General features: G+C 33.9%; 2 protein-coding genes across 4 annotated transcripts; both read right to left on the bottom strand.

Moving 5' to 3' along the window:
• Positions 1-3,662: 3,662 nt before the first annotated feature.
• Positions 3,663-6,142, bottom strand: LOC144552558 (proteasome assembly chaperone). Of its 3 annotated transcripts, XM_078300532.1 has the most exons (7): positions 5,984-6,142; positions 5,785-5,842; positions 5,650-5,754; positions 5,087-5,155; positions 4,585-4,660; positions 4,435-4,499; positions 3,663-3,850 (listed from the first exon to the last, which is right to left on the bottom strand). In XM_078300532.1, exons 2-7 carry the CDS (start codon positions 5,839-5,841, stop codon positions 3,782-3,784), a joined length of 441 nt encoding a protein of 146 aa, XP_078156658.1. In that variant the 5' UTR covers position 5,842; positions 5,984-6,142; the 3' UTR covers positions 3,663-3,781. The 3 variants fall into 3 exon arrangements, with proteins under 3 accessions (XP_078156658.1, XP_078156651.1, XP_078156667.1); XM_078300525.1 differs by having other exon boundaries at positions 5,650-5,842; positions 5,984-6,141; XM_078300541.1 differs by lacking the exon at positions 5,984-6,142 and adding an exon at positions 5,324-5,354 and having other exon boundaries at positions 5,650-5,789.
• A 6,049-nt stretch (positions 6,143-12,191) lies between these two features.
• Positions 12,192-18,001, bottom strand: HDA14 (histone deacetylase 14). Its single transcript, XM_078300600.1, has 10 exons — positions 17,984-18,001; positions 17,094-17,200; positions 16,599-16,825; positions 16,433-16,507; positions 16,247-16,348; positions 15,885-15,956; positions 15,751-15,807; positions 13,577-13,828; positions 13,092-13,273; positions 12,192-12,607 (listed from the first exon to the last, which is right to left on the bottom strand). The coding sequence occupies exons 2-10, from the start codon at positions 17,131-17,133 to the stop codon at positions 12,307-12,309; spliced, it is 1,308 nt and encodes a 435-aa protein (XP_078156726.1). The 5' UTR covers positions 17,134-17,200; positions 17,984-18,001; the 3' UTR covers positions 12,192-12,306.
• Positions 18,002-18,888: the final 887 nt, after the last annotated feature.

Genomic DNA, 18,888 nt, shown 5'->3' on the forward strand with positions numbered 1-18,888 from the left:
CCTTCAGAATATCTCTGTGATCAGCATTTACAAGAGGACAAAAACCAAATATGTAAAAAGAGTGTGAGAGCTGCGTATAGTAATTTATTTCATCGATATTTAAAGACTGCTACATCTTAAGTTACAGATAACTGTACAGAGAGTTCTGGCCTCGCAAGGTACGTCAATATCTTCTTAATTTATTAAAGTGCGTAAAACTGAGAAGTTCCCATGGAGTCGGACTCTTGTCAGATTACGACTGGACACTTGATCGAATCTCCAGTAGCAAATTCGGACACATCGCATCGCAATATGTTGCAATTCACTGACAGTACCAAAAAAGTCTAAAGAAAAAAATATCATGCATTCATACTTCCCTAAAAAAAGGAATTCATATCACATGAGGTAACTCAAATTTTGAGGTTGAGTCCAATCCGTACGATCTCAAACTGAATGGGCCTTTGTTCTGATCGGACGGTCTGGATCTAAACTCAAAATTTGAGTAACCTCAGAGGATCTGACCCAAAAAATGGGGTATCGTCTGTCAGTGAAATTCCACATGTAATAACAGTATATATGTTCACAAAAAAAAATCCGGCAAGAGAGTATGGGACTATGGGTGGGTGTTAAATGCATTATGCATTGCTTCAGTTGAGCAGTGCCTGGGACGTTCAACGTGGATAGCGTGATGAGCTGTCAGCAAATCCACTTAGATAAACCAAATCATTAATTCAAAATATTTGGATTTTGATGACTGTGAAGTATGAACAGAAATAAACTATTCGAGTATTCGTCATCCGTACGACGAAGACAAAGCAAACACGTCTCGGTAAATCGCGATAAAGGAAAGAGATACGCCCTTTATTAATTTATTTTTCACTCTTTTGTCTAAGAAATGAATAATTGCTTTATAGTCAACTAGGAGTAGGGCTGGTAAAAAAATTCGAGGTTCGTGATTCGATTCGGGTTTGATTCGAGTTTAATTCGATTCGAAATGAGTTCGAATTGAAACGAATCAAACCAGGTTCGGTTCGGAATTAATTCAAACCAAACTCAAACCTAGCCTGGTTCGATCGAAATAGGTTCGTGATTTTTTTGTGGTTCGAATCTCATAAAATCACCGGCCATCCATTTACCTGATGAAATTAAAATTCAAGATAGAGAGTCATAATTTAACTTAGCCAACACTCCCTCGCTCTCAAATCTCAATAACCTAGTTCTCTCTCCACCTCTCCCTAACTCACTCTCCCTCTAGCTCTAAAATCTAACCGACGCTCTCGGGGACTGGCTGTCTCTCCGGCTGTCACTCCTCTCTCCGGCCTAGATGACTGTCTCTCCTCTCTCTTCTGTTGTCTCTCATAGTTCATACCAGGAAAGCCATCTCTGATGTATTTTTTCATGAACAATTTTTCAACTTAAAAACACTTATTTCATAGTTCATACCGGTAAAAGGAAGCCATGTGAATTTTGTCCCGCGAGAAAAAAAATAATGTATAAACTACCGGTATAACTAGGGCTGCTAAAAAATAATTTAGTTCGTGATTCGATTCGGGTTCGATTCGAAAAATGTGTAGTTCGCAATTAATTCGATTCGAAATGGGTTCGGTTCGAAACGAATCAAACCAGGTTCGGTTCGAAATTAATTCAAACCAAACTCAAACCTAAGGTAAGTTTGGTTCGGTTCGGTTCGGTTCGTTGCCACCCCTAACTAGGAGTATATTTTCATGCATCAGAATACTCCGAAATAGTGTTTTTAATTTAATTTAAATATATTAAAATATTTTATTTTCTCATAATAGAATTGGACTAGTATTGTATGGCTATGATAGAAAACAATGGACATGAAAAATAAGTTCATTTCGTCAGGCCCGGCCATGCACCAGAGCACACAGGGCAATGGCTCCGGCTCCAAAATCCAAGGTTCCAAAAAAAAAATATTAGTTTGTATATATTAAAACAAAAATCTTTATATATTAAAAATGAATAAAATATTAGATTTCAAACTTTGTATATATAAAGATTCCAAATTTTTCTATTGACATATTAATAAAAGTTTTGTATATATAAAGGGTCTACTTTTTTCTCTCACTTTGGACCTCAAAATTTTCAGGACCCATCCAGCATTTAGCTAAAAAAAAGATGAGTGAGTCTATGGTACTATGCATATCACGGGTTGTTACCGTGTTATGGCTCTATATTCGGGTTTTCAAATCCTAACGGTCGATCCGAACCGTTCATCTTGTTCTCCATATTAATATGTGTTTGGAGACCAAATTTTACATTTTTTGAAAAAAATTTACTATTTTTTTAGATATTTAGAAAATCACTTGATCTGAAAATTCTGGACCATCCAAAAACAGTGATTTTCAATAAATTTAAAAAAATAGTAAAAAAATTTCAAAAAATGTAAAATTTGGTTTCCAAACACATATTAATATGGAGAACAAGATGAACGGTTCAGATCGACCGTTAGGATTTGAAAACTCGAATATAGAACCGTAGCACGGTAACAAATCGTAATATGCATAGTACATAGACTCACTCAAAAAAGATATCAATAATAGTAATTTTGATTGACATTGTTGGATCGGAAGCAATATAATGACAAAAAAAAGTCATATTCACGAGGAGAAAAATTATCCATCATATTTATTGAATTCCCATAAATCATCATCGTTGGAGTTCCACAGCAGAAGAAGAAAGAAAATATTAAATTTGAAGAAAAAAAAAAAAAAGACAATGAACAACGACAAAATGTTGGATAAAGCAATTATATGCCACGTTAGAGCTGACGGTGAGGGGAAGAACGATCGTTGTAGTTGATGAAAAGAGAGAGAAAAACAGAAAGGATATTTGAGTTTTCTCACCAACAAACAGTCAATTCTAGTTAAATACCTTTGCTTTGGCTGGCATTTGAGAATGGAAAAGTAGCGTGAATTGAATTCTCTCTCTATGAACTAAACAGTAAATGGAAGAAACTTTCTTTATATTTTTCTGATTGTATCTTTACAAGTTGATCTCTTTATTATATAGAGTATTACAATCATATTTACTCCTATTCCAACCTGGTTTACATGCGCTAACTTTGGTTACAAATCCAAAAGAATTGATATAACAAACATCTGAACAAACTGTCATCTCTAACTAATTAATCCCTTCTTCAGTAGAGTCCGAACTGGAGTTGACCATTAGATTCCTATTAGATTCTCCCTTCTCCGCTTTCGATTACACATGAGACCTGAAATTATGATTCAATTTCTCATTTGATGCTCTCTTCCTCCTCTCCGATCAGAGTGTAAATTATAGTCTTCAAATTATTACTGTTCTAAAGAGTATTATTCAAATAATATTTGTCATATTTTTAATATTATAAAATCAACATTTTTTTCTTGCTATTAATATTAGCACCTTTTTACACTATTATCACACGATAAATTGAATCTCACTATTGTAGTACTATTTTTTTGACGATCCTAAAGACCTAAACACATCTTATAAGAATGATGAGTATATACAAGTAAAAAATTGAGGAACTAATTTACCTGCTTCAGTCAACAAATGCAGTGATCGAGTACCACATGTTCATACTTGACAAAAAGTGGGATGATACTGCACGTACATATCACAATTATCGCATCATATATGTTACTAAGCAAAAAAACTACTGGTACGAAGATTTAGACTTCAGACCAATACCAGTATTTCGCCCTTTAGTGTTTTCCAATAATCAATTATATCCAAATACATGTAAAACAACCAAGGAAACACAAATTGTTTTAAAATTTGATGCTGAAACTAATTTCTATATTTCTCGAGGTCGGAAATAACCTAGACTTGCCAATCTCTCTGTTAGCTTCCTTTCTGCAGTTGCCTGGACACACGTAAAAGATAAAGTAGAATGTTATGTTAGACTAAAATCCTTCCCATTTGGGCACCAATAGCACTTGGTACACATCTATGCAACTACTCTATTCAAAATTTAAAATCTCAAAACCATCTTTGACCAGCATCCATTTTAAATGGGAAGTATGTGGCAACTACATTATTTTTTATCCATCGTACAAATTTTTCATGGCTTAAAGGTATCCTGCTAGGTAATCCATCAGTAAAATAAGGTGTTGACGGATGGAAGGATCCAAGTGTATTTGATCCAAAAGTTCTAGGAGCTGACTGTACCAATAAAAGTTAAGAAACCTGACTGGACCAAAATTAATAGTTGAGACTTGAGAGGCCAAACCTAGGACTCGGCTTCCAAAAAGGTAAAGATGTTAGGAAATGATTTAACAGAAAATAGTCAATCATCGAATTAAGTCCAAAACTATCAGAGAAACCTCCAATAAAAAATAAACAAAAGCCAAAGAGAACTCAAAAGAAAAAAAATGGCAGTTCTATTACTATCAATTACATGACAGAACCAAACTGCCTGAATTGGGACCTTTCAGAAAAAGGAATTACCTCAAGCATCGGGCTATCTTTTGGGATATTGCATGCGACAACAATGTTAAGGCCAGTTTTCAAAACTGAAAGACAAAGTAAGCATAGATATTAATAGAAAACCAAAATGAATATGACAAAGCTAATAAAAATATCAAAATGAATCTGCACCTAGGCGTCGAGCAATGCTCGAGCCCGTGTTGTCAGAAGTGCCACCCAATATTGATGTTACACTGACAATATTATTCTGCAATAATTTCATTTAAAGTAGAAATTTAGTAATAATAAATAAACATAACAACAAAATGAAATTTCTACCAATTAATGCAAACTAGAGATTGTAGTTTTGTCAGGGTACTAGGGTACATGGTACAAAGTCACAACATAAGAAGTATTTTAAATTGGGGACCAGCTTTAGAATATACCCTTCAATGAACCCAACTAATTAAGAAACAATTATAATCTCAATCAATTCAACTCTTTGAACTTATTAACCAATTGCAATTTTTTTGTCAGTTAGGACTCTATTGTACCTATTTCACAAAAGAAAAAAGACTCTATTAAACCTAAAACCACACAGTTGAACTTCAAGCAAACCTCAATTGTGAAATCAGAACTATGAAATTCGAAATTACAATGGACAGGAATAAAAGGACCAAGAACTTCTGCTTACAGGCCTAGTTGTAGCAGCAGCATATAAATGGCCCAGTTTCGCAGAGTTACATCCTATCCATGCATAGATCTGCATCACAAAATAATACCTCAGGAACTGTTCTAATTTGCAAATTGCAACTCCATGCAATTATGCTGAAATCAGGAAGCTGGAAACCATATGTGCATATATCTTATATTCCATCTTTGTAGGAGCATGTACTGATCATTAGCACATTATCATAATGCTAGTAGGTACCTCTGCCAAACTGAAATGGCCTAGCATCTAGCTGTATGATTCAAAGTAATTGATGTTATTTCTTTGCCATCTTTTCCTAGTCTGAACCAAAAGCCAAACAATGATGTCACCTGATTGGTATCAAGAAGTGTGATCCTAGTACAGACCCATACTGGTATACAACAATAAGGTACCCATATACTGTTCTGTATTTTTGTTCTCATGAAGGTACCAGTATACAGCAATAAGGTATCAATATACTGTTCTGTATTTTTTTTCTCATCAATTTTCCCAGGTTAAAAAGAACAAAAAGGAACTTGGCAATTCTTTTTTGCACCTTCATTTACCTGTTTTGAAAACTTCACAATTTGAAAATGGAGAGTGACATCATGCAAATCCTCTGTGAAGCATGAGACCTGTACCTCCCCTTCTGACATATCATTCTGGACTGACTTATTCTCTCCGTTTTCTCCATGAGTTACCTGTCTTTTACCAACTTGGAGCTCCGACAAGCTCTCTTCTAATTCTTTAGATGACATACTAGATAATTTAACTAAAAGCAGTTAGGAAAGAGGAGAAATCACTTGACAATGATAATTACTAACAATCCAATATGGGCCAATGGATCTTAAGAGCTATACAATAGCTCCGATCTAAGTGTAGGCTAAGGAGGGGTAGTACCTGGCAGTAAAAGAGCACCCTGGAGAAAGGCGAGGTAATTCTCAAGGGAATAAGTAGAGAACTAGAGATGGTTCGGTATTCAAGGAAGTGTTACTGGAATCAGAGAGGGAGAGACAATGGAAGCTCGAAGTTACCTCGGCAACAAAAATCACTGGAGGGGCAACCCTTGGGAATTCGGATCCCCTAAAATTGCCCAAATTTTGAGTTTAGATTCGGACCATCATCGGAATCTGCACGAATATAAAATGATCCCGTGAATTCTGCCACGGTTCGGATTGGTCCGAATTATGATCGGACGGTACGTATCTAAACTCAAATATGAATTCGCCTTTGGAGAGGTTGAAACTTGAAAGTCCCCCAAACAAACAAAAAGCTTCAAGCCCTCCTATCTTTTGGTCAAATCGGTGTGTCCGTTATTAAAATACTCTTTAATAAATCAAATATTCTATATATCTATCAAAACTAATGATTATTTTCTTGTTTATCCATAAAAACTTACAATATTTTAAATTTGTTTTATCAAAACTTGAAAATATCTTAGTTTTTCATTATAATTAAGCATTATTTGTATCCCCTTTCTTTAATTTAATCTATCTTTGATTCTTTATTAAAAATTAAAATGACTAAGGTATCATTTCTCTAAAATTAAGATCTCACTTTTTTATATTTCTTGAACGCTTTGGCAAAGAAATTGAGATGTTAAAAAATGCTTCTCATGAAATCAGTTAGCATGACTACTTCACCGAGCTAAATTAGTAATAAATTAATAATTGAAGCATCCCTAAGAGACGTGTAGAATCTCCCACTCAGATTTTCAAGGTCAAAAAATATATATATATATATAAACTTTTTTTTTTTGAGGAGATATATACAAACTAATACTTGCACAGTTTCATATCTTAATCCCCTTACACTGAAATTTTACAGAATCTATGTACAGAAATGTCTTGCTTCATAGAGAATGTATACTTTATTTTAGCTCTCTCAACTGTTAGCTTCACTTTGTTTAATGGTACTCCTCGTACACAACATTGCAGGATTGTCAAATTGAGGAGCCAAACTGGGTTCCCCTAGCAATGCACCAAATGTGTCAGCCACAGAACAAGAGAGAGATTGGAGATTATAAGAGAAAAATGCACCAGCCACTGCATAGTTCTTTAGCTAGTTTTATATGTGATGCAAGCATGTAGCATGTACCAGTCGTGAATTGCAAACCCACCAAGGAATCAAGTGCATGAGCATTGTACCTAAGGCAAATGTAAAATGAAATATAATCTAATTAGATATGTACATATCATTAATTGAGGCTGGATCCCTTCCAGAACTATATGGGTACATAACATTATGGTAAATTAATTACTGTTATCTCAAAATGCGACTAAGCCAAATAGAGTCGCGTTTAAGAAGTATGGAGCAACTAACGCTCATTTTCCCAGCTAATAAATCATTAAATGCAACTAATCTGAATTTATACTCAATCCATCCTAAAAGCATCCAATTTACCATAAACTGGGGTATTAACCACTGGCGAAAATTAAATGTTGAACTACCAATGAAATTGACATTTGATCTACCAAATAGTATCAAAACAGTGCTGCTCATGACAAGCAGGAGGTATGGATTAAGATGCTCTGTAATATTTTACTAGTTGCAAACATATACAGTGGCTTGGCAACTAAAGTGAATCACTGTGCTGAAGGAGCGTGACCTCATCAAAAAATGATTGTATGGTGTAATCACCGGCCCCAGTAGAGGTAGATTCAGGGTTGTACCTTCACCACTTCCTCTTCCTGCACCGACTTGCTCTATCTTATCCTGGTACTTCCGGCCTATATAAAAATTAGTTCCAAATAAAAAGTGCACAACAAGTTTTTGCATGATTTTTCTCATTTGAGCATGAATATGCCACTGGCTGGTAATAGTTCCAAATAGTACTGGTACTTTCCAATAGGCCTGTATTTGCAGTAATTTTTTACAGTATTGACATTTCTGCCCCTGGAGACAGAACCTTCAGTGCTTACATTGCACAGCTCGAATCTTTCCTGTAATTTTTATGAGAGAAGTACCTGATATTTTCCTAAATTGATGCAATGGATACGAATTAGTGATATCGGCTAACTTCTCTAATGATGCATCAATAATGCATTGTAATGGCATATTGCAGTACAAATTTGAATATCCTTTTTTTTTTGGACAATCAGACCAAGCAAATCAAAACAAGTTGATCCTTTTACTTTCAGTTTTTGTTGTAAACTTGTAATACTATCAAAATGCATGACAGTTTTTCTGTTCATTTTTGTTGGATTTTGCTGGTCCTATTGTCATTTACAGTTATTCTCTTGCAGTTATTTCTATGACAGTGGAATAATAACTATGACAGTGGAAAGCATTCCAGGATTAGCTAATTGCCTTTTGATATGATTAATATCACACTGTGTGGAACAAATTTATTCTACCAGCTAAATATGGTTGAATAAATTCTAATCGAGTCATTATTATTTGCAGAAATCCATATCTCATGATGCGGAGTCCTATTAACATGTCATGCCAAACCAACATGTGACATTAACAAGTTTAGGAGGCGAAACAGGATCAAATAATCATGGTTTTATTAACTTTCAAGTACTACTTTGCTATAATGTTGATATCTGTGACTGTGAATACGCTCAAAAAACAAATTATTTCACTGTTTGGTATTGGCCATTTTGCACTTTATAATATTTAGTATCACACCCGAGACAACCCGCCATGTATTTCTACATAAAATGTATTCACATCACATACATTATCAATAACAACATAATAAAGCCACATTTTATTCCATAAGCAAAAGAGTTTTCACAAACGATCATGGCAGACATGGCTAGTAACACAGACACTGTCATGTCTGCTCAATGTATCCATATAGAATTATGGAAACAAAAAAAACTAAACAACATGTGACAATCTATCAATAATATATCTTCCTGCTTAGTCTCACTCTTGTCTTTGCTCGAATCCTTCATCTTTGTTACCTGGAACCCACATACAAGTGGAACGGGTGAGAGATCGAACTTTCTCTCAGTGCGGGATTTAGTTCCAGCCCAGAGTTTATAAAACATTTACTTTTTTTCTCACAAATATAAAGAGAAATAAAATGCACATGTGTAACCTAATGCAATGCATCTACTATTATTACATCTACTTTCATATTCTTTTCACTTTTCACAATTAAACCATTTACTCGCCAAACCAATGAAAAGTTCAACCAACATTGGAAAGGCCACCAATCCGCTGGGAAGTCCAACCAACAGCGGGAGGCTGCCAACTCACCGGGAAGTCCAACCAACAGTGAGAGGTTGTCACCCTAACTGCGGAACTCCCACCGAACGCTAAGGTTAGACCCGTGAAAGGACCGCTTTCACCTACAGTCACATTATCAAGGGGTCCAGTCGAACACTAGACCAAATGTATACATCCCAATATGCAAACATATCGGCTCCTGTTAAGTTTCCTTATTCGTTCATTTCAAAACACATTATTTAATCACACAATTCATGCCATGCTCAACACATTATATTTATGCAAGTCCATTGGTCAATATATGAATCATATCATATCATTTCATGCAATTTATTTATTTCTACTCAAGTCATACGAATGGTTCGAAAACAACATGCATAAATCCAACTAATGCCATAATGATATACAATTAAATGACAATAGGCAAGTAAAATAGTTTTATAAAATCTAGGAAACACGCACCTGTGATCGTAGGGAAGTCGTTAGACGTCTCAAGATCTATAATTCCAGAGTTTGAAGCTAAATGACATGTATACATTACTCCTAAGTTAATACTTCACATTAATCATTCTAGAGTTTTGTGATTTTCCAATTAAGGTATTTAAAATTCTTAGAGTCTAGGTTACGTGATTAAGTTGTCAAGAAGAAGATCATGAATTAAAGTTGAAAAGGTAAATAGATATTCTAACTAAAATAAATACTCATGAAAATCCCTAACAGCGATAGAGATGCAAGAAAGAAACCATTAGAATTCAAAAGGTGGAACAATCAAATTGAAGTATTAACAAGTCACTAAATCTTCTAACCGATACATGTAGGCAGCGTATCATATAAAATAGAAAAAGAAAAAGGCTTATTCAATTTAGGAGGAGACTTATTTTATTAATTAAATGAATTGTTGGATAAATGACACATATTAATTTCGGTTGAGATCAGAAACAATTGGAGTTAATAAATAATATTTAAATAGTTAAATAATGTTTATTCAATATACATATATATGAGACCTAAATCTTTTAAACGAATTGTTAAATAAAGGAGTTAGATTAAATTAAATTGAGATAGTAAATGGAAGCTATAATATTTAACCGAATGATTAAAGTTCCAATAATTTTATAAGGCTTCAATTCGATTGAGAAAGAATAAAATAAATATCTATTAATATAAGGTAAGTGTCTAAGTAAAGAAAATAATTTAACAGATAAGGAATCGGAATTCTTATTTGAAAATAAATTATTTAACAAGGAAAGTATTATTTGTAAAGGAACTAAGTTAACAAATAAGGAATTTGAATTCTATTTTGAAAATAAATCAACAAACAAGGAATGTATTATTTGTGATGCATATAATTTCTCATTATTTATTTATATTTACCTTTCAATGTAATAAAGGCATTTCTAACTTCCATTATTTATTGACGTATCACAGAAAGTCAAAATTTAGTAGTAACATGGTAACGGAATTAAGAAAAGGGATTTATATTTGTGATCTGGGACACCGTTTGGGTGTCAGGATGCTGGGCCTTATGGCGAGAACGCAACAGGAGGTTGTTCACGGGGAAAAGCAAGTCCATACCGGACTTAATCGGTATAACGGTGATAGAGATTACAAAATGGCATACAAACTTATGAAAATACATGACGGGGGGACACTGAGATTTGGGGGTGTAATTCAACACAATGTAAATATATTATTTCTTTTTTGATATTTTGAACTTCTGAACTTTTGTAAATAATTTTCTTATATCAATGAATAGTCGGGAACACTGTTCCTGACCTTCAAAAAAAAGAAAAGGGATTTATAATCTCATCTAGGTGTAAATATAAAACTAATCATTTTTAATTAACAGAAGAAAAAATAGAATTACGAGAATCATAAAAAAATAAAATAAAATATTAATCGAATCATTGTATAAGATTCAAAATTATTGTCACTTCAATCATGGGAACATCTAAGGTTTATTTTGGGGTTATCATCGTAACATGATCCGTGTAGGTGTCTTGCACCGATTATAGGTTGAATTAAAAATAAACGATAAGAAGATAAGTAAAAAGATAAAAGAAGAAACAAGAATCAAACCAAGCCGTATAGATGTCATGCATCGGTTATGCGTTGGATTTCTTTTTATTATTATTATTATTATTATATTTTTTTTGTGTAAAGAAAAAACCAATAAAATAAGATGAATAAAAAGTAAATAAGTACTACAAACAAGATGAATAAACGTGTCCTTAAGCATTTATTCATTTGGGGGATTAATTCACTAAGTTAAGAATAATCATTTAATTAGTTTTAAAGAAAGTGAATGGTACCTGGGAGGCTGGGAGCTGACGGGAAAAAGTGAAGATAGGGGTTCAGCTTTGTTTATTTTATTTTTTTTCTTGGGGAAGGGTGTCGGCTGCGTATGTATTGTTGGCGTAAGAATTGTAATGCTAATGATATTAAGGAAAATTTGGTTATATTAAATAAAGAGAAACGGAAAGTATACATGATACCATATTTTATCTGGGCATTATACATGAATGTGGTTATTATCCCGTATCAGTGCAGCCAAGTCTGGTAGATGGTAGACAACTTGCATATTAAAAATTACATTATTTTTCTTATTCAGATTCCATCATTTATCCTCAAGTTCTGTAAACATTCCTGAATCAATCCTAAATTGTACAATTTTGCCTCAATTGACCTTACTTTATGCACTTTTTTAAACATTCCTAAAATCAACAATTTGTACGTAGAACTACAGGATCCATAAAATTAACAGTCAGTATAATAAAAGACATACGTGATCATTACATAGTTGGTTATTCCATAATTGACACTTACCTATTCATCTTTCTAGAAAGTTTGTCAAATTAGTTAAAAAATAATTGGAGGTGAGTACTTAAAGGATAAGTATAACATTCATAAAAAAACAATACACTAATGCAACTCTTTCAGGTCAAAATATATATATACAAACTTATACTGTTGCACAATTTCATATCTTAATCCCCTTGCACGGAAATTTTACGGAATCTTATTTACAGAAGTGTCTTCCTTCATAGAGAATGTATACCTTTAGCTCTCTCAACTGTTTGCTTCACTTTGTTTAATGGTTCCTCGTACAACATTGCAGGATTGTCAAATTGAGGAGCCAAACTGGGTTCCCCTAGCAATGCACGAAATGTGTCAGCCACAGAACTGGAGAGAGATTGGAGATTGTACCCTCCTTCCAAGAAGAAAATGCACCGGCCACTACATAGTTCTTTAGCTAACTGTTTTATATTTGATGCAAGCATGTAGTATGTACCAGTCGTGAATTGCAAACCCGCCAAGGGATCAAGTGCATGAGCATCATACCTAAGGCCAATGTAAAATGAAATATAATATAATCAGATATCTACGGGTCGTTAATTGAGACTGGATCACATCCAGAACTATATGGGTACATAACATAATGGTTTCCCCACATTTGCGAATTTGTTTAAATTAATTACTGTCATCTCAAAATGCAACTATGCCAAAAAGAGACTCGCTTAAGGTTCAATGGAGCAACTAACACTTATTTTACCCAGTTAATGAATCATTAAATGCAACTAATCTGAATTTATACTCAATCCATCCTAAATTTCATCCAATTTACCATCAACTGAGATATTAAGCACCGGCGAAAATTAAATGTTGAACTACCAATGAAGTTGGACATTTGATCTACCAAATGGTATCCAAACAGTGGTGCTAACAAGCAGGAGGTAAGGATTAAGATGCTTCGTAAGATAGCACTAGTTGCAAACAAGTACAGTGGCTTTGGCAGCTAAAGTGAACATATTATTTAAATTCTTACCCAGCAGAAACAAGAATGATGTCAGGCTTGAACCGCTGTGCTGAAGGAGCAATGACCTCATCAAAAACCGATCGCATGGTGTAATCACCGGCCCCACCTGGTAGAGGTAGATTAAGGGTTGTACCTTCACCACTTCCTGCACCGACCTGCTCTATCTTACCCGTACCAGGATAGCTTCCAGCCTACATAAAAAAAGTGCACAACAAGTTTTTTTTGCATGATTTTTCTCATTTGAGCAAGAGAATGCCAAACACAACGCTGCCCCCCACCACCCCACAACTCGCTCTTCCTAAAAATGCCTAAAGCCCTCTTTCATCACTCCTATAAAATGTTTGAGCAACAAACAAAGGTATAATGGGAATCCTTTCAAAGAAAAAACAAATAGCAATTGTCCCCTTAATTCAGCAGCTAACAAAATTTTAAGGTTTTGAAGGGGCATGAATTTTTTTAAAGATAACAAAATGAGTCTCATTCGAGTAATTGACCTGATGTGTAGAGAGGAAGAAAATGTCAGGGTCATCATAGAATGCATCATGCGTGCCATTGCCGTGGTGCACATCGAAATCAATAATCAACACTCGTTTCAACCCATATTTATTTTGTGCATACCGGGCTGCAACCGCAATGTTACCAAATACACAGAAGCCCATTGGGCCTTCTGGAACTGCATGGTGGCCAGGTGGCCTTATTAAGGCAAAACCCACAGGTGGGTCCCAGTTTACGCGTGATGCTTCAACCTAGAAAGATTAGAAAAACCACAATACCCGTTTGTAGCTAAGCATCAGCAAAGGAGACCCACTTGAGAAGATGCATATAAAAATAAATAAATAAATAAAGCATCACCCTTGAATTAGCATCAGTAAAGTATTAGTTTGAGTAAATCTGTTTGATAAATTCCTATTAGACACTAACCTTCCTCTCATATGAAAAAGAAAAGAAATAAACAAATTTCCTAGTTAGGGATGAAGCCACATATTTAACTTGCAATTGTGCATGCACGTAGAGGGGAGGGCAGGGGTTTTACTAATAACTAAAATTATGAAAAAACACATAAGCTAGATGCCTATTGGAAGCATAAAACACTCCCCCAGATCATGATGATGCCAATTATGGGATAGGTGGAAAATTGTTTGCAATTACATTTTGATATTTAAAATCAATTAATTGGTAGAGAATTCCTCTTTTTTCTTAGGTTCCCAGATTTGATAACAGTAACTCAGTCAGGTAACAAAAAACTCAAAAAATGATCATTTAGAACCTAGATGCTCATGGCATATACAATATATGTACTAATACAGAAGTTCTCCTTGCAACAGTGATAGACACACAGGGGCAAGTGATCAAATTTAGGAGAACCCTTACAGACACATGGTTGAGGGATTGGACTCACATATTACATTTTATTAGCCATATTTCCTTTACCATGATCATATAGGATAGCATGGTGATGGACTACTACTGGAAATTTTTCATTGCAATCTATATATCATATGCTGAATTTTAGAGTACTATTATGTATCTAACCTTTACTTTGCTGGGAATTATCAATTCCACCAAAAATTTGAATTTTCATGTGGCTCACTTCAAAACACAAGATACCTAAGAAAGATATACTGGCTAGAAAAGGTTGGATAGGAAATAGTAAATGCCCTTTCTGTACAGATGATGAAAGTGTAGATCATATTTTTATACAATGTTCGTTTACTAGGACAATTGGACAAATATGGTTTTGGATGGGCAAGAGCCAAGATGTATTTTACAATTGGAATTGTGTTCAAGATATTATCCGATTTGCTTTATCTCTTACATCTAAACAAAGAACTGCATTCTTATTAGTATTTAGTGCCATTTGCTGGACTATATGAAAGCATTGGAATGATATTTGTTTTCGGAATATACCTGTTAAATCTACACACAATATTATACTTCTACTTATCTCTTTGGTCGTTTATTGGACAGGTAGCAAGCGAGCTAAGAAGAGCACAAGAGAAGCAGCAGCAGACTGGATTCCAGATGAGACGATTATTCCGGCTATACCTCTACAATTCTACCATCCAGATAATGCACAGGTGGTGCTGCACAAGCACAATCCTAGTGGCTGATATATAGTATGGTAGGCTGGACTAGGCATTGTGGTTTGATAGATATTGCCAGTGTAGTGATATCCTGATGTTAGATGAAAGGCATAGCATAGTGGTGGTTTTTGATGTTATTGAGAGAGATTTTGTTGCACTCTTCAAACACTTCCTAAATGTAACTTAAAATACTGTTTCAGTTCAATGAAACCGGGCTTCTGCCTTTTTAATATCAAAAAAAAAAGATGCTCATGGCATTAGATAATTACCAGAGTGGCAAACTTGAGAGACTACAAGTCTTACGTGGCTTTCTAATAATGCAAGCTTTTCTTTTTATTTTAATTATGATGGCCTTTCAGGATCAAGGACATTGATTGGAAAGGGCAACTGACGGGGACCCTTAACCAGCTAAACTGACATTTTGCCCTTTAGGTTCAAACTGTCCTAAAAGGACTCAAATGGTATGAAAATTCTATAAAAATAAAATGAGATGGAGCTAATTCTTAAAGGCTGCAATAAATCCAAATAAATCAGGCAATCTCATCAATTTTCATATTCTCTAAGTATATAAACATGAAACTTACCACCGCATCAACCAAAGATATACCAGCTCCAGCAGCAAGAAGAGATTCTTGAAAAGTCTGAAAAACAAAAAAAGCTTACAGGTTCAGACTTTGTCTACAATAAGAAAACAGAAGATAGAAAAAAAAAAACTTACAGTCCCAGTTGCATAAGTGGGGCCAGATCCTTCAATGAATATTAAACCTTCATCAGAAGCACGAGACATAACCTTCAAAATATAAAGCACATTCTTATTTTGAGGGAAGAAGTAAAGAATTAAATCCAGAAAAATAGGAATCTCGATATGATATTTTGTATACTCACTTAGTCACTTTCCACATTTGCATAACAAGGAGTAATGTACTAAAATTTGTATTTGTAAGATAGAAGAATATATTTAAACTGCTATTTATAGAAGCCTTTCTGTGAGACTGTCACAATGCAACTGATGAAGTAAGGTTAAAAAAATAAAAGGGTAATTTCTAAGAGCACATTAGCAAAGAATTGTAAAAAAAGTACCTTCTCGAGACCAGTTACATAAGATCTTGAATGAACCCTAGCAATAGCGTCTAAAGAGGCTGGCTGGAAATTTTGAATTTCATACACTTGTGAACTACGGTACTACAAAAGAGAGGAACAATGAGATATATAGTATGATACATATTCAAACTAAAATATTTTGTTGAAGGGTTTACTTAGCACCACCTTTGCTGAAAGCTCTAACCTCTCCAAAGCATCGACTATCGCCGGCACTCTTTTATTGCATTCTGGATGTGACTCCTACAAATCAAAGACCCACCTTCCACACAATCAGCATGCCAGAACATTTTAAATATTTAAGGTCTGGTTATGAGCCTTTAGTAAAATTTACCTTGTTATGACCCATGGCAGCAGAAACACAATAAATGACGCTTGCATTGTGTATCAGTTTGTTTGGTGAATCCGAATTCAAATCATTTAACGAGCAACGAGCAATGAAATTTGATCTCATGAATGCATAACCTCTTTTACTATAAGATGAAAATTTTATGGCCCCGTTAAATGAGTGATATTTCCTTGACAAATTCCAACGCTTTTGAACATAAGGCACCAGGCGGCCTACAAAACATAAGGAAATTTTAAAATAGTTCAATAATACAAGAGCATGCCAAGATTTCTCAGAAAGAAGCAAAATAAAATGAGCCAATAGTTCAGCTGGGCATTTCAACGAACAGCTGAGGGTCATGAACTCGCTTCCCTTAAACTAACCGTTGTACAAACAAAATAAATAACTATTGAATTACGAAGTTCAAACAATAAATTGGGCGTGAAACAGCACTTTATATTATAAGCATAAAAGGAGAAGGGAGTTTTGTTCAAAAATTACCCAAAAGGGTTGGAAGATAGAGCCCGGAGGATACTTCCATTGCTGAGGCGCCTAATGGTTGTAATCTCCTCCGTTTCAAACTAAAAGGAGTAATCCATTCCTTCTCCCTGATCAACGACGGTGTAGATCACATCAATCAATCAATCTCTGATATCAGATAGTCCAGACACGAATTCGTATCCTCTGAGTTAACTCAAATTTGAGTTAAGATATGGACCGTTGATTTAAATCCGTACTAAAATTAAAGTGCCCTTGCGTTATAGGCGTGGATCAGATTGATCTGAATTCTAATCACACGACCGACAAAATTAACTCAAACGGTATGTTCATGCAGAGGATAAGGATTAATCAGCCACCACGTCACCGCTACAAGTAAAATTCAAAAACTCGCAAATTTATCAATTTTATTGATTTTTTTTTATTAAAATTCATTTTAAATTTATAAAATATTCACTTATCCTTTATTAAAAAAATATATATAACTTGTTTAAAAAAATATTAGTCTTGTTGTTTGTCAATTGTAGAAGTTAATAGTTATTTTTTTGTAAACATTACAAGTTCACTGTATAAATATCACTATATATACGTCACAAGTAGAGAAACTAATTATTTATCTTCCAAAATATATCATTTAGAAGACATAACATTTTTTTTACACAGACTACATATTTTTATATTTTAATAGATATGGGTAGTTTATAAATTTTAAATCAATTTTAATAGAAAAGTCAATAAATTAAGTAAATTTATGAGTTTTTTTTTAATTTGGAATGATAAATATGATATTCTGTATTTTAGATGCTGAAATACATAATTTTAAGGTTTTCGAGAGGTATACGTGAAATTATTATTTTTTTATTTCCGTAATATAAAGAATAGAAAAGACATACCTTGACTTTGAAACCCATGGCACACGGTTAGCATAAACGCGACTCTAGAAAGAGATTAAATCTAGAAAGAGATTAAATAGAGACCAGTCAAGCCTCCATCAAAATCAAGCAAACTTCAACAATTATGTGTGGTACGCCTTAAGAATCCAATTTGCACTTTATCCTTATAAAATATTTAATTATTATTTTATTTTGCTTTAGAAGTTCTAATTAGCAGCTTTTTGTGTGTAGATTTTCAAGTTTTTTGCGTAACAGAATTATGTCTTAAGGCGCATTTTTTTTATTTTTTTTATTATTGTCATTGCTTACTGCTACTGGCTGTTACATCTGCATCAGATATTGTATTTGTTATTTTAAAAAAAAAAAAAAAAATTGGAGATCAAGACTTGAAGTTCCATTCCTAGCGGACATAAATAGTGCCTTTTTTTTTTTTTGAAATGTACAAAAATAAAGGAAAAATAAGATAGTTAAAAGAAGAAAATGAAAATGATTTACTGGTAAGCTAAAAGAGAGAAAGAAAGTTAAGAAAAATAAAACAGGAGAAAGGGAAAACGAAAATAAATAAATTATAAACAGAATCTATACCAGAGGTCTGTTCCTTTGATGACAATCGCTGCTCTGTCGAAGTTTTGTCAGTGCCTTGTATTTATTATTGATTTTATGAAAACATAAAACTAATTGTCTAGAAAAATATAAACAATTATGATCCAACTATTAGAAATCTAACGTTTGCATTATGCGAGTCCGTGTTCTCTTAGATATCTGAGGTACAGTTTAAAAAATGAACGGTCCAGATTAATTCCGTCCATATTCAACTCAATCCAGTCCCTATTACGAATTTATACAGTACCGGAGCTTAACAAAGAAATTGATCACCACCAAATAAAATTTATGTATGAGTAATG

Source organism: Carex rostrata, chromosome 1 (genome assembly GCF_964058835.1).
Source record: "Carex rostrata chromosome 1, lpCarRost1.2, whole genome shotgun sequence".
Classification (NCBI taxonomy): domain Eukaryota; kingdom Viridiplantae; phylum Streptophyta; class Magnoliopsida; order Poales; family Cyperaceae; genus Carex; species Carex rostrata.

Excerpts from the sequence above, each read along its gene's own strand:
- LOC144552558 (XM_078300525.1), bottom strand. The coding sequence starts at position 5,841 with ATGTCATCTAAAGAATTAGAAGAGAGCTTGTCGGAGCTCCAAGTTGGT. Across the intron at positions 5,156-5,649 it reads TTGTGAAGTTTTCAAAACAG|ATCTATGCATGGATAGGATG; the intron begins GTAAATGAAGGT and ends TTTGTGATGCAG. Across the intron at positions 4,661-5,086 it reads CTGCTGCTACAACTAGGCCT|AATAATATTGTCAGTGTAAC; the intron begins GTAAGCAGAAGT and ends AAATTATTGCAG.
- HDA14 (XM_078300600.1), bottom strand. The coding sequence starts at position 17,133 with ATGGAAGTATCCTCCGGGCTCTATCTTCCAACCCTTTTGG. Across the intron at positions 15,808-15,884 it reads CCACTTATGCAACTGGGACT|ACTTTTCAAGAATCTCTTCT; the intron begins GTAAGTTTTTTT and ends TTTGTTTTTCAG. Across the intron at positions 13,274-13,576 it reads TCTTCCTCTCTACACATCAG|GCTGGAAGCTATCCTGGTAC; the intron begins GTCAATTACTCG and ends TTTTTTATGTAG.